The sequence below is a fragment of the Coregonus lavaretus genome (assembly GCF_964263955.1).
Source record: "Coregonus lavaretus genome assembly, chromosome: 40".
Classification (NCBI taxonomy): Eukaryota; Metazoa; Chordata; class Actinopteri; order Salmoniformes; family Salmonidae; genus Coregonus; species Coregonus lavaretus.
In genome coordinates, this window is record NC_140027.1 from 8,517,093 (window position 1) to 8,533,304 (window position 16,212).

Consider the following 16,212-nt stretch of genomic DNA (forward strand, 5'->3'; position numbering starts at 1 on the left):
TTAGGTTAGGAGTGAGAAAACAGACTGCTGCAACCTGATTAGCTGAATGCGATATGCAATGTCCGGGACTAGCATATAGACACTAGCATGGTTGTGGAAAATTGTGTTTCATAAAGAAAGTACGCATATTTTAAAAAAAATTCCCCGCCTTCTAGCCATTAAATCGAGTTAAGGAGGAACTCGAAGCCTTTGCAGGCAGAATGGAGAATGTTTTAAGTATGAACCGGTCGCCGGGGTACACGATTGTATTACCGGCTTGGCACATTAAGCACAGGCGATAGTGGAGATCGATAGCGCCAACTAGCGGCTGCCCAGGCTACCCCATATTCACTGACCAGACAAACATAATAGCATAAAATTAAACAAAACTCTATAAAGTTGGATTTTGTTGCGCTAGTATAAATATCCTAGGCTAGCCTATAGATCAACACTCATTGTGTGTGTAGGCAGCTTTCAGGCAGAATAATAATGATAACATGTAATTGAGAGAAATAGTCATAGACTATTCTTGGGAGCATTCTCTTGTCAACTAGTCTTACTGTGAGTGAGCAACCACAACTATGTAAGGCATCCAAGCTATTCAACATTAGACATCTTGGTATTAGCCAGTGTAATATTGTAATGCATTCTTTCTATGTTAGCTGGGGAAATTAAATGTGTTGACAATGATCACTCCTACAACGTATTACTATTACCTCAAAGTGTTATTTGTGGCATTATAATGCTTAGAAATCAAACCAGCAACTTTTTCTGAAACTCTCAAAATAGTTTTTAGTCAATTGCCATCTGTCACTCTGGCAACAGCTTCTCCATTGACAACTGGAGACAAATTTCAATTAGTCAAACAGGTTAGAACTATGCTGCAGCAGAGAGCTTCAAAGACAAACACATGGCCACACGTCCAAAACACCCAGGACATTTAAAACAAGCACTTAGTCAGATAATAGAGCATAAGCAAACTGCAGAAATAATCATTTTTATCAAGGGATTTATCAAATGCTTATATGCCCAAAATGGACGCGGGTCGTTATGTGGCTTTGCACACACCTTTGTGCAGACGCTCATTTAGGAAAGAATGATGTGAGCGCCATACTACTCCATTCTCTGGCATCTGTTCAATAATGTGGTGGTTATCCCCGAGTTAGGCAGAGCATGACATAATTGCAACCAGATGGCAAGAATAAAAACCGGAGGATTCTCCAACACAAGCAGCTGATTCCCTTCAAATTAATGCAGGAGCTGAAGATATGGCATTCCCATCTGTGACCAGTGGAACCCGTTCTGAACTTTGGACTGGTTCAAAGTTAAGTTTAACACCTCAGCGTAAATCAGCACAAAAGCCAAGGTTAAAAGTTAAGGCCAGAAACACAGTACATGAGTACTAACTAAGGGAAGTCAAGTGAATGTAGTAACATTTAAATAAATAAAATGACAATGGCCATTAGCAGTGCCACAGCTGGTAAACAGTCGTGACAGAAGGGCAGCAGTAGTCCGGGCTAGGGGTATTGCTGTCCCTCCTAGGGGCAAGAGAGGGGGGCCTGGGTTGCCAGTTGTGAGCGGAACGAGCGCTGCTCTCCTATTTTGGGCCTGGCACTAGTTGAGACAGGGTTGCAGGGCTCCTGCAGTCATCATGGTCTCTCTCCCCTCTCACGTTTCACCCGACCGTCCGTCCGTCCACCCACAGACAGACGGACCTGAGACTGTACAGAGAGCTGCCTTATGACTTCAACCCCAACCCCAATCAGAGCCCATGCAGGAAATGGACATCTCATTATACATAACTTGTAATTACGCGTGGAAACACAATTAAGCTGAATGAAAGACGCAGCCCTGAGGGATGCCTGCCTTTTGATCCGCCAATAGAGTAGCAGTTGTCTAATCACAACAACCATGATGGTACTGGAGCAGAGTGTAGAGGCATGGCGAGAGACCGAGACCTCTACTTTGAGAATGATGTTTCTTGTAAGCATCTGCAAGCAATTGTAGGACAGGTTAGAGAACGGAAGAGGGTGCAGAGAAGTTGCAAGATAATGGTTGAAGTTGTGGTCTCTTGCGGCCATATTACATGAAACTGTCAAGAGTATGACATAAGATATAAATGTAAATAAAGAAAATGCAAGATGGTGGGAGAAGTTGCTACATCTGACAAACAAGACACCCATATTTCATGGAACTGCCAAAGAAATAAGAGGTGTCAATTAAGGCTCCTATTTTCTGCATATATCCTCCAGATTTAGTTTTGCGTCAATGTTTGGCAGATCATGGGTCAGTTCTTTTGGGCCTCTTACTTACAACATAGACTCTCTGGAGCCGGTTCCGCCACATAGAAAAGCATATGACTGGCACCCAGGCACTATTGAGTTTACCCCGTTGCTAGGGATATTGAAACAGACCCCCCTCCATAACGGACCGCCAAGGTTGCCAATTAGCTCCCGAAACCCCATCCCACCCATCTCTTCCTCCTCCTGCTCTGAGAGAGAACACTGAGGGAGGGCCGCCAGGCTGGGTTCAGGAAATGAACGGCTGCAGTTTTTTTAAGGTCGGCTCCTCCGCCGCGGGCATCCATCCATCACTGTGTTTTTCTTTCTGGTTTTTGTCTTGCCTGGCGAGGAACTACTAGGAGCTACTTCAGAATGATACAGTATCGCAATTGGCTTTATTGAGAATAGCTAAAAGAGAGGGAGGGGGTAGGTCTCGCATGAAAGGATTAAAAGCCAAAGAAGGTCTAGCCAAAGAAGGCGTAAAAACTTCTGTAACGGAGGCCTCCAATTTAAAGTGGGGCCTGGCTGGAATGAGTGTGTAGATGCTGAGGGGGAAAAGGGAGACATGTCTTTGATTATTTAGCACTCACTGTGAGGTGAATGAAATGGTGAGATAGCTAGTGTACATATTTGATTAATCACACCCCCAAATGCTTTCACTGGAGCACACTGTACATGCATGCATGAACAAGCGGGTCGGGCACTGACATACCTCAAGCTAATAGGCAGCTCAAGTCATACATTTCATCACTGCTGCAAATTGCAAGATGCCAATGTGGCAACTTGCTTGCTGGAGATAAGCTTCTGACCAAAGCAGCTTTAAACTACATGAAAAGATGCATGTATGGTGAAGTGTATACATATGTAGGTTATGTAAAAACTCAAGTCAACAGAATTTTTGTTCATCATGTAGCCATCATGTTTTCTTTGCTCATCTTTCCCTACATAGCCTGGCTCCAAAAAAATAGGTGTCTGTTTAAAAGGCTGCCGTGTCAAATAAACAGGCACCATTTACGTTTAGTCTAACAGTGAATACAAGGAGGCTGAGTAGCAATACAATAATGAGTGTTCCAGGCAAAATCCTTCAAAGGCAAGTAGTTGTACTGTTTACTCACAGTACTATAGCAAAGACCAAAAGTCAACCGCTTGAGAACAGATGCAAAACACCTTTCTTAGTCACAATTCTAACAGACAGAAGCAGTCACTACCGGTAGTCTAATTGTCTATGCAGACTTGTATGATACGTCAGTCATTTCAGGCTGCTGCTAATTCTGATTCATCCGAAGAGAATCAACTCTTTGCTCTGCTGCACACTTGGTCATTGTTCAGAAGGGCATCAGGCATACAAATGGGACCCGTCTGGCCAGTAGGGCAGCATGCTGTTCAGTGCTCACTGGCTGGCTGACACACAGTCCCCAACACCTCTCACTCCATTTGATGATGTTACACTACAAAGTGTGGCCAAAGCCTGTCTCAAGTGCACAACTGCCGTCTAGGCATGAGTGAAAGAACCAAGATTGACATAATGGAGGCTTGATTCTCCATCTCTTCTCCACAAATCCAGCTCCAGTTCCCCCCTTTTTGCTGTAGGTATTGTCTGAGTGAACTTCACACATGGGCTGACTAACTCCCTCCCTATCCTCCCCCACCCCTCTCTGTATTTTACCTTCAGGGCTTCTTCAGTAGATCGGGTGAAAGGCTGCAGACCCTCTACAGCTGTCATAGATGCTTTCCCCCTTCCATTGCCCGGCAACCAAGAACAAATAAAGCCGGCAAACAGTCCCCCCCCCCCCCCCTCGCGCCATCAACTCTAACCCACTCCTCAGCGCCGTTGCTGCTGATCCCCATCCCAACGCCCACTACCTCCCTTTGAACCTCACACCAAAACATCTAGCCCTTTGTCCACCCTGACCGGCTGAATGTATGTTTTTTTTCTCACTTAAAAGCTATTTGGGGTTATGCCTTGGAAAAAAGAGAGGACTCCAGTTCAACAGCTAAACAAGAGGCCGGCTTCACACTGCCTTTTACTATACTCCGTTGACATAATTACAGGGGTCTTGTAGAGGGGAGGAGGGGGAAGGGAGCATGCCAAGCGGTTAAGAGTGTGCCCTTTCTTCTGCCTGGGGCCTGTGTGTGAGAGAGGCCCTGTGTGTGAGAGAGGCCGGCTGGGGCACATTTACAGCGGTGGGCACCATGCCACCGCGACTGCAGCGCTGATGAGAGGGCCAGATGTTAATCAAGCGGGCACACAATGGGTACCAATTACGGGATGATCTGGTGGATGCTCTACGTTGGGTATAATACTAATTCTATGACAAGGTTGGTGTGAAAGAATAGATGAAGGGTATCGATCACAGCCACAAAACAATGCCTTTGTCAACGTCACATGAACTCAGATAACCGTTCAACATAATAGAACGCCATGGAAAAGCCAATGTAATTCACGACAGCTGTTGGGGATGTGTAATCTAATTACTATTCCAACGAGGGCCAATTCAAAGTGATTGATTTGAAATTGCCCTTAAATCAGATTTGAAGAAGTCCCAACTACTGGGAGACAGACCGTACAGCTGCATACATGAACTAGGCCACCTAATGCTGCCCTCCACTGGTACAGACCTGTACCAGATTCAGTGTTGCAGTTTTGTCTTACTGGGAGACAGACCGTACAGCTGCATACATGAACTAGGCCACCTAATGCTGCCCTCCACTGGTACAGACCTGTACCAGATTCAGTGTTGCAGTTTTGTCTTACTGGGAGACAGACCGTACAGCTGCATACATGAACTAGGCCACCTAATGCTGCCCTCCACTGGTACAGACCTGTACCAGATTCAGTGTTGCAGTTTTGTCTTACTGGGAGACAGACCGTACAGCTGCATACATGAACTAGGCCATCTAATGCTGCCCTCCACTGGTACAGACCTGTACCAGATTCAGTGTTGCAGTTTTGTCTTACTGGGTCCCTATGTGTTACATAATTGTTAAAGACATGCTCCGGAACTTTGCCGACTACTAAGTATTTTTTAAACCACCCGCTTTGGGCTGGATGTGTCAATGTGTTGTTCATACATGCATAATCTACAAGCAGAATGACTGTCTTAAATCCCTAGTTTGTTTTTCTGGAAGCTGTGCTGCGCCATTTTCCCCCACGTGGGCCAGCCCCCTAGCATTAGACTTCAACCAGTGCGCTTCAGCTCCTCGCCATTTGAGTGACAGCTAGCAAGAGGAACATCGTGCACACACAGCAGAGAGAGAGTAACGACGTGGTGCACAAATCTGCACGTTATGTAGTACACCATTTTTAGGGACCACTTTTGGCCCGTGAGCGCTACATTCAGAATGACTGGCTAAAAAGTATATGAAAGTACCGGAGAATCCCATTAACTGTAATGTACACTTGTTACTGGACAGACTCAAAAGTAAGAAGTAAAGAATGTAGTGTTTTGACCCCGGTGGGCACAAAAAGGTGGTTGAGCTGGGTAAAAGAGAGGAAAAGTCTAAACGTGATTCTTGGGACGTCCAACTGACATTACATTTACATTTTAGTCATTTAGCAGACGCTCTTATCCAGAGCGACTTACAGTTAGTGAGTGCATACATTATTTTATTTTTTATACTGGCCCCCCGTGGGAATTGAACCCACAACCTTGGCGTTGCAAACGCCATGCTCTACCAACTGAGCTACAACTGACATCATCCCATTGAAGTTGAATTTTAAAGGTGACGGTTAGGTAAGGGTTATGGTTATGGTAAGGGTTAGGGTATGGACATCTGAAGTTCAGCGCAACAGCACCATTTACTGGAGACAATGGAATCTGGGCCAAAGATCACACTGTTCAGCTTATGAAACAAGAGCCCATAAAGTATGTCACATTTCAGAGACTAGGCCTATTTCGGTGTGAAATGTGCATGCAGAACGGGTGTAACTATTAGGAAAGAATTCCAACAAGACAAATGTTTATTAAAGATCTCCTTCATTGTTTAATAGACATTGTGCCACAAAAATGTCAAGGCCTCAGCCACAAATCACGAAATAAAAATGTTCAGCTACTTTTCATGATGTCATATTTCACTTGCTTCTCTACAGGTTTAGCTAATCGGTTCTTACATATATGTATAAATATATACAGTTGGTAGAATTCTTTCATCGTGTGGTGAAACTTTGTTGTGCTGTTGGTTGAGACACTGGCGGAGGAAAAACGTCATTGACACTTTCAATGTAGCACGTGTCCATGCGGTATTATGTATGTCAGCAGAACAATTACTCTCTGTACAGGAATGTTGACTAATGCTAGTATCATACAAAATTCATTAGACTAAACCCAAATAAGAGAAGAGCTTGGGCATACAACCATTATGGGCATACAAAAGGTCTCTAAGGCTGGAAGGACATGCCAACAACGCAGTGTGCCAAAGGCATATCATATATACATCCTGCCATAAAGGCACTGGCACATTATTTGGGGCAACATTGTGAAGTTGGACCACGTGACATTGAATGATATTTCCTCTAAATAATTTGGGTTGATTACAGTGAGCAGACGTGCTTAGTCATGATGAGTGCATTCCAGATGCTTTGTGGGTAAAGTAATCAGTTCTGCCGACATGTATAATGCTCTTTAAAACATGTGCTTCATTGGGAGTGCTTCCTAATTCGTCTTCTGAGGAGATCAGGCCAAAGTCATGCTGATATCCACAGTGAAATTAGGAGAACACAACCATCGTGGAAAAATTGATTATTAATTACCAGACCTGGAGTAAAGAGTCGGGCAAGGTTTTGTCATATTCCTCTCATTCATAATTATCACCTTGCGCCTTGTTTAAAAATGTCTAGATAAGTTGCCACATCTTATTTTGGATAGGTATATGTTTTGGTAATATGTAAAAATATCCCACATTAGGTTAGTGTGTTTCTGTGGGTGTGGATGGGCTTACCATCCTATTGCTGACCTTGTTAGGGGTTGGGGGGGGACGACATATTTCTGGTATTGCAACTGCACACACAATTCAGGCCACTCAGTCTTCCCTCTCTGTCACTCTCGCCATCTTTCTTTCTCTCCTTTGTCTTTTTCTATCCCTGTGGAGCATGGTAACTTTTGAGATTGGTAGGTAGGGGTCTGGGTGGATGCGTTTGGGGGGCTGAAGGGCCTCAGCAGCAGCCTCCAGAGGAGGTCTTGACTGGCGTGCTCTGGATCTTGACGTTGGACTTCTCAGAGCCTCCGGCCGTGGCCCCAGGGCCCATTCTCTTCTTGATCTCAGCTGCCATGGTCATGAAGGCCTGCTCCACATTGGTGGCACTCTTGGCGCTGGCTTCCAAGAAGGGGATCCCTAAATTGTCAGCAAATTCCTGAGAGAGGAAGAGGAAAAAAAGAGAGGGGGAGTAAGAGAGAGAGGCAACAGTAAGGTGGGAGTCGGGGACAGCCATATACACACCAAGAAAAAGAAAGAGGCAAAGAGACGAGAAAAGAGTGGGACACAGAAAGGGAGAGAGAAAAGATTAAACTGAAAAATGCAACAACAATAAAAGGTGAGTTATTTTTCATTCTGTAACCAGGTAGAGCGTTACCTTGGCTGTCGTATAGTCCACCAGTTTCTTTGTCGTCAGGTCACATTTGTTGCCTACTAACAGTTTGTTCACGTTTTCACTGGCGTAGCGGTCAATCTCCTGTAGCCACTGTTTCACGTTATTGAAGGATTCCTGGGGTGTGACAGGAGAGGAGACAACTGTTGATAACTCAACAACAGATGCAAAAACAGATACACTGAGACGTTAACTTACACAGGCTTGAAAACAAGGTTATCTGCTATGTAAACTTGTTATAAAGAGAGTGAAAAATAGAAAGTGAAAAAATAGAAAAAGTGAAAGCGCACGAGAGATGGACTGACCTGGTCTGTGACATCGTACACTACAATAATGCCATGCGCTCCTCTGTAGTAACTGGATGTAATTGTCCGGAACCGTTCCTGGCCAGCTGTGTCCCACTGGGGGCCAGTGAGAGTAAAGTTAGACCCAACATCATATACAAATCACCATGTTCCACTTCTGCCGTTCTTATGACTCATTCAAGTCATGTCAGCCACGGGTACTCACAATCTGAAGTTTGATGGTCTTTCCATCTAATTCTATGGTCCTAATTTTGAAGTCCACTCCAATAGTGCTAATATAGCTCTCTGTGTATGTGTCGTCCTGAAGAGAAAATAAGTAAACCAGTCAATCCCTATGGGTGTTCAATGTACAGTAAAGTTCCTGGGATGTCAAACTATTATCCCTCAAAAGATCAACATGGCAAAATCACACCTTGACAGAGGAAAGTTACTTACTGCAAATCGGAGGAGGAGGCAAGACTTTCCAACGCCAGAGTCGCCAATCAGAAGCAGCTTGAATAAATAGTCACTGAAACGAGAGTAACGTTAGATATTTCACAGGTTAAACAAATGTCAATTCCACTGTCATGGAGATATTACTATATATTATTCGTTATTTGTTGAAAGTCATAAAAACAACAAGGCAACAAATTGTCACAAAGTAGTTCGTTCTGTCTACTATAGTGACAAAAGCCAGTCAATCAATATAATGTATTTGTATCACACATCAACAATCAAAGTATTCATGAATGGAATTCAACAGACATAGCTAACTAGATTTAGCTATATTATTGGGAAATTAAGGTTAAACTGGTCAGCTAACTTTTTACAAATGTTCATATTTGAAAACGTCAACACAGCAGTTAACGTTTTAACTAGCTAATTTAGCTACCTAACTAGCCAGCTGATACTAGCTAGTTAAGTTAGCTACCAGCTGATATTGATAACAATAGCTAGTTAGCAAGCCTATGGTAGCTAGCTAGCATTCATGTTTGCTGGCGTTTGAACGTAGCTAGGAAGATAAAAAACAGGCCCTAACACGCCTATTAACAGTCAATATAAAACATGTCTAGGACGAAGTTGATACAAAACATACCTTATGTCATCGATCTCATATTTGCATAGAAGACAAAACAACTATTTTATTTGACGTAAACTAACTAACAGTTAGCCAGGTAGCGGACTAACGTTAGCAAGCATAAAAAAACAGGCTGTCATCTTTAACCAACAATGTTACTTACTATTCGGGATTCATCGTTGACTAAGCACGGTAACGTTAATCAGTTATTCTTTAAAATATTACTATTCTTTGTTGTGGAAAACTTGTGTAATATAATCCAGCAACAATTTTTATCAGAACAACTGCAACTAGCTAGCTAACTACTCGGAGCCAAGATAATCGAATCAAATATGGCTGCCCTCCTGACCAGGAAATGCCAACCAAACCTATGGTGCTAGTGGAAGTTGTAGTCAAATCGTATTAGGCCTACATTATTTATCATCCATCATTTATTTATTCATAATTTCCACTCCATGCATTATCATGGGATGAAGAGAGGTCCTCCCCTCAGCAGCCTACCCTGATGTACTGTACCATGCATTTTGCTCTTCATGCTGGTGGTACCTTATTGGCTCAGACAGTTTCTTCTTGATTGCTGTAAGGTCTAAGGTCAAGGATAAAGAGCATCTGTGCAGTGCATCAGTGATGGTTTAATACCCGTGCTGCAAAGCACAGCCAGTGGTGATAGGACAAGTAAACACAGGGATAGCTTCAGATTACCACCCAGGTAGAACTGTCATTTTTATTTTCTACTGACACTGAATAGCCAATTGTGTGGCTGAGTTCAGTCTGTAAAGGAATTGTCTAATATGCATTTTCTATATGGTTGCTACAGCAGTTTAATTTCCTCTCTTATGTGTGCTATGGATGGATTTGAGGAATTGATGAGCCATTAGTAAAGGAAATCCTAGAATTTGGGCAGCAACAGCACTAGGTCTGGGATTAATGACGGATTATTTTGGTAATTTTGAAAATGAAAAAAACAAATGTTCCGGGAGGGTCCTCTTCAGACAGACAACTCTCCCAACAAATCAAGAGGCAGACATAGAATGTTTGCAGGCAAAACCTTTGCAGTGGTTTTAGTGAAGGTAATTGATGTATTGACTAGCCACTTGCGAAATGCAGTCATTAAAAATAACCTCTGTGATCTCCATATTGTAGCTACTATTTAGTGTCTGGGAGATGTTTATACTAGGGCAACAAGCGGATAAGGCAGTGACATAAGAAAGTCGGATGTCCCGACTCCGCCCTTTCCTCTATGCCAAACTGACGCGCTAAACTGGAACATTGGTACATTGTGGGAGGCAACCCGTATGTATTAGGACTAAATAGTCATTCTAGGCACAATGTAAAGGCACAGATCAAGTCCATGCAGCTCGCCTGGTTGTGACGGTGCGAATTGGGTTTGCCAGCTTCGTTCGCTTTCGTCTGAAGACCTCTAACATAATAATAATAATAATATGCCATTTAGCAGACGCTTTTATCCAAAGCGACTTACAGTCATGCGTGCATACATTTTTGTGTATGGGTGGTCCCGGGGATCGAACCCACTACCTTGGCGTTACAAGCGCCGTAACATCTTGCCACCCTTTTCTTGTCACGGCGCAGCTCTATAGCAGTAATTATATCATCAGTCTATGTATTTATGACATTGTAGTGTGCAACTCAGAAAGAACTAGAAAGCTGAGTTGTTTCAGTTTTTACAAACAGTTGGTTAGGAGGTTGTATGTGAGTTTTTATTACAAAACAATGTAACTAAACTAATGCACCAAGTTATCCCCTTTTCACTGTATAATCAATCACATTTATGTTAATTTTATACACAAAAGTATACATGTTAATTGGACCACAGACAGTATATATGATGCATATTAGGTGGTGGAACGTAGCAAGCTATCTGCTTTAGTTTTCCCGAGATGATCGATCTATGTTGAGGGAGGAGCTGTTTTTTATATATTCTGCATATTTATTTATTCGGAACATATTTCCGTTTGTTGACAATGTCAGTTCTTGCAAAATAATTCTAAAAACGTACTTTTATGTTGGTCCGTGCTATCCGGGACCCTTGGGACGTCACAACCCCATTGAAGTTTAAATGTAAAATGGTTATGGTTAGGGTGTATGGTAGAGACGTCCCAATGATTCCGGATAGCACTGACCCTTCTATGTTCGCAAGTTGGACAGGCAAACGTCGCCGAGTACTAAACTGTAAACTAATCAATACGCGTGTAATATCCAGGGTACTATCTCTGCTGATCACATCACGTTATCTGTACCTAAGGTTGTAGACAGCTGGTGACAGCGCGAGAGAGATCTCCATCTGACAAACTGCTATCAGTTATCTGTTACCGTCAACGCAAACTGTAAAACTACTCCCAATTTAGAACGCAGCAACCTTAGTAATGTATCTAACTTGCTGGTTAGCTAGTTACAAGAAGTAAATACAGTGGGGAAAAACGTATTTAGTCAGCCACCAATTGTGCAAGTTCTCCCACTTAAAAAGATGAGAGAGGCCTGTAATTTTCATCATAGGTACACGTCAACTATGACAGACAAAATGAGGAAAAAAAATCCAGAAAATCACATTGTAGGATTTTTTATGAATTTATCTGCAAATTATGGTGGAAAATAGGTATTTGGTCAATAACAAAAGTTTCTCAATACTTTGTTATATACCCTTTGTTGGCAATGACACAGGTCAAACGTTTTCTGTAAGTCTTCACAAGGTTTTCACACACTGTTGCTGGTATTTTGGCCCATTCCTCCATGCAGATCTCCTCTAGAGCAGTGATGTTTTGGGGCTGTCGCTGGGCAACACAGACTTTCAACTCCCTCCAAAGATTTTCTATGGGGTTGAGATCTGGAGACTGGCTAGGCCACTCCAGGACCTTGAAATGCTTCTTACGAAGCCACTCCTTCGTTGCCCGGGCGGTGTGTTTGGGATCATTGTCATGCTGAAAGACCCAGCCACGTTTCATCTTCAATGCCCTTGCTGATGGAAGGAGGTTTTCACTCAAAATCTCACGATACATGTCCCCATTCATTCTTTCCTTTACACGGATCAGTCGTCCTGGTCCCTTTGCAGAAAAACAGCCCCAAAGCATGATGTTTCCACCCCCATGCTTCACAGTAGGTATGGTGTTCTTTGGATGCAACTCAGCATTCTTTGTCCTCCAAACACAACGAGTTGAGTTTTTACCAAAAAGTTATATTTTGGTTTCATCTGACCATATGACATTCTCCCAATCCTCTTCTGGATCATCCAAATGCACTCTAGCAAACTTCAGATGGGCCTGGACATGTACTGGCTTAAAAAGGGGGACACGTCTGGCACTGCAGGATTTGAGTCCCTGGCGGCGTAGTGTGTTACTGATGGTAGGCTTTGTTACTTTGGTCCCAGCTCTCTGCAGGTCATTCACTAGGTCCCCCTGTGTGGTTCTGGGATTTTTGCTCACCGTTCTTGTGATCATTTTGACCCCACGGGGTGAGATCTTGCGTGGAGCCCCAGATCGAGGGAGATTATCAGTGGTCTTGTATGTCTTCCATTTCCTAATAATTGCTCCCACAGTTGATTTCTTCAAACCAAGCTGCTTACCTATTGCAGATTCAGTCTTCCCAGCCTGGTGCAGGTCTACAATTTTGTTTCTGGTGTCCTTTGACAGCTCTTTGGTCTTGGCCATAGTGGAGTTTGGAATGTGACTGTTTGAGGTTGTGGACAGGTGTCTTTTATACTGATAACAAGTTCAAACAGGTACCATTAATACAGGTAACGAGTGGAGGACAGAGGAGCCTCTTAAAGAAGAAGTTACAGGTCTGTGAGAGCCAGAAATCTTGCTTGTTTGTAGGTGACCAAATACTTATTTTCCACCATAATTTGCAAATAAATTCATAAAAAATCCTACAATGTGAATTTCTGGATTTCTTTTCCTCAATTTGTCTGTCATAGTTGACGTGTACCTATGATGAAAATTACAGGCCTCTCTCATCTTTTTAAGTGGGAGAACTTGCACAATTGGTGGCTGACTAAATACTTTTTTTCCCCACTGTATGTTGCTAGCAGGAGCATATAGCTTTATGGGGTTGGGTTAAATGCGGAAGACACATTTCAGTTGAATGCATTCAGTTGTACAACTGACTAGGTATCCCCCTTTCCCATTATCACTAGCTAGCATGTCATTCCGGGATAAGGAGCGTTTTAGCTATCCGTTTATTACAAGTAATTTAAGACTACAAAAGTCTATTGGACAGAGCTAATACAGTCATCAAGGCAGGACCCACTAATTTCATTACTGACAAATAAGAAATGCCACATTATCCCTGTCAATAGTTGGAGTAGGATGATTGCAGAGCACCCTGCCTCAGACTGTCAGGATGTCCTGCTCCCAGAGATCAACCAAGTGCAGCATGGACTGATTCACTCACCTGTGAGGAGAACCATCCTACTGCAGTTTGAACTAGCCCCTCTGTCACAATTTAGACATTAGGAACACGTGCATTTGCCTGTTGTCTTTTCATTGTGGATTTGTCTTACACAGTCTAGTGATTTTAGAGTTGAATAACAGCCACTACAGATGCACGTGCTTGTTCGAGCGTCTTTATTCATTACTGTCACTCACATTTGTCTCCCATGATTTATTCACCAAGTCCTGCAGTTTGAACTAACCCTGCCGTCACTATTTAGACATTGGGACTACATATGCTTTTGCCTGTTACACAGACTAGTGCATTTTAGAGTTGAAGAACACCAACTACAGATACAAGTGCTTGTTTTAGCATCTGAAATACTACATTCAATGTAGTTTAACAGGTGACAAACCAGATTATTTTACTATTTGAGCATGCAGTGGTGAGAATTCTATTATCCCTGTCAGGAGCCCGGGCTTCTGCCATAGATGGTAAAGTTCTCGTCTCTGGACCACAAAATATTTAGATTGCATTCTGCTAAGGCACTTGTCTCTCTCTACATCGGTCAGCTACATGGGGATCCTTTCGACATGCCTATGGGGCCTGGGCACACAAATGATCCAAGAGAGAAGGGGGAATACTGAAGCATGCATTGATTACAGTTCTACAGTCTCCATCTGAGGCCCAAGCGTTTGGCATAGATAGTAAAGCTCTCATTTATGGCCTACAACATTGTAAGATTGTGCACTCCATGGCACTTGATATACATTGATTGGTAGGTTACACTATATTTAGATACTTCAAATACTGCCTGAGACACCTTTGCTATTTGTCTCCGTACTCAATAAATGGTGAAACACTATTTGTGATGGAGTTCTCTGTTCCAATGTACAGTATATGCATGATGTACATTACGGGAAACATGTCTCACACTCAGTCATAGTTAGTAGAATAATGAATGGATTGGCAAGATTTTGACACCGTCAACTTTTAGAAGGTTAGTAGGAAAGTTAATCATTTAAACCACCTACATATACTCACATTCACTGAATATTTAGTATTTGAAACTCAAACATTAATTTCCCAAACTGCTTTTTCTATAATCCTACAGACTCTTTATCATTCTCCATACCTTCAATTCCAATGCATCCAACATTTTGCATGCCGACCATGGCATTGGGCAGCTGCTATTTGAGAACTAATCTGATTTAGAAATCAAACTGGTTATCGTATTGCAGAGCACATTGTACAACTGTTTTTAGAGAAGATTGTATTGCAAGGTATTCTATATGTGTAGGCTATGCCTTATGTATTGGTTAATATGCATATATGCAGCTGTCATTTTTAAACCTCCATTCTAGCATACATGACACACATCTTCCTATCTACATGCTTTTATTTGGGTTTCTACGCACAGTATATGATTGCATGTTTCTTTACCCTGCAGCAAGTTACTTGAAATGAGACAATCATGCTAAAACAGACAGAGATAGCTAACGAAACACTAGCTTCCTGAGCAGGCACATTGACGTTTACAATATTTAGCTGGCTCGGCTAGTCAACTGTAACATTGGCTAGCTTTCAATAAATTGTCTAAAAGGTCAACGGAGTTCATATGAACAAGACCATTCATATTGCATGCTGCATATTTCAAGTGAACTCGAAAACGGATATTTATCTTATTTTAGTCTTTGGGAGCTAACGTTAGTTAGTCTTAACACACTAGCTAGAGTTTAAGCTAGGGGGGATAAAACAAATACATCTATTATTTGATGAAACGTTGAATTTGGCCTTACTGCTCATACATGGAAAAACAGATAATAATAAAACAAATCAAAAGGAAGTTTGTTGGTGCGTGTGGACCATGATAGATCCTTAGTGATGTGGACACCGAGGAACGTGAAGCTCTCGTCCCGCTCCACTACAGCCCATCGATGTGAATGGGGGTGTGCTCGGCCATCCGTTTCTTGTAGTCCACGATCAGCTCCTTTTTCTTGCTGACGTTGAGGGAGAGGTTGTTGTTCTGGCACCACACTGCCAGGTCTCTGACCTCATCCCTATAGACTGTATCATCGTCGTCGGTGATCAGGCCTACCACCGTCGTGTCGTCAGCAAACTTAATGATGGTGTTGGAGTCGTGCGCGGCCACGCAGTCATGGGTGAATGTGGAGTACAGGATGGGACTAAGCACCAACCCCTGAGGGGCCACCGTGTTGAGGGTCAGCGTGGCGGATGTGTTGTTGACTATCCTCGCCACCTGGGGGCGGCCCGTCAGGAAGTCCAACATCCAGTTGCAGAGGGAGGTGTTCAGTCCCAGGGTCCTTAGCTTAGTGATGAGCTTGGCTGGCACTATGGTGTTGAACGTTGAGCTGTAGTCAATGAACAGCATTCTCACATAGGTGTTCCACTTGTCCAGGTGGAAGAGGGTAGTGTGGAGTGCAATCGAGATCGTGACATCTGTGGATCTGTTGGGGTGGTATGCGAATTGTAGTGGGTCCAGGGTGTCTGGGATGATGGTGTTGATGTGAGCCATGACCAGCCTTTCAAAGCATTTCATGGCTACAGATGTGAGTGCTACAGGGCGATAGTCATTTAGACAGTTTAACTTGGCATTCTTGG

At 43.0% G+C, this 16,212-nt stretch overlaps 1 protein-coding gene across 1 annotated transcript; it reads right to left on the reverse strand.

The window, feature by feature from the left end:
• Positions 1 to 6,219: 6,219 nt before the first annotated feature.
• Positions 6,220 to 9,549, reverse strand: LOC311113687 (ras-related protein ORAB-1-like). Its single transcript, XM_084156988.1, has 6 exons — positions 9,371 to 9,549; positions 8,586 to 8,658; positions 8,356 to 8,451; positions 8,151 to 8,246; positions 7,831 to 7,962; positions 6,220 to 7,611 (listed from the first exon to the last, which is right to left on the reverse strand). The coding sequence occupies exons 1-6, from the start codon at positions 9,382 to 9,384 to the stop codon at positions 7,414 to 7,416; spliced, it is 609 nt and encodes a 202-aa protein (XP_084013114.1). The 5' UTR covers positions 9,385 to 9,549; the 3' UTR covers positions 6,220 to 7,413.
• Between the last annotated feature and the right edge of the window lie 6,663 nt (positions 9,550 to 16,212).

Bases quoted from the DNA above. Each gene is read 5' to 3' on its own strand.
- LOC311113687 (XM_084156988.1), bottom strand. The intron at 8,452-8,585 runs GTAAGTAACTTT...TTTTCTCTTCAG, and splicing joins GCCTCCTCCTCCGATTTGCA to GACGACACATACACAGAGAG. The intron at 7,963-8,150 runs GTCAGTCCATCT...GTCACACCCCAG, and splicing joins TGTACGATGTCACAGACCAG to GAATCCTTCAATAACGTGAA.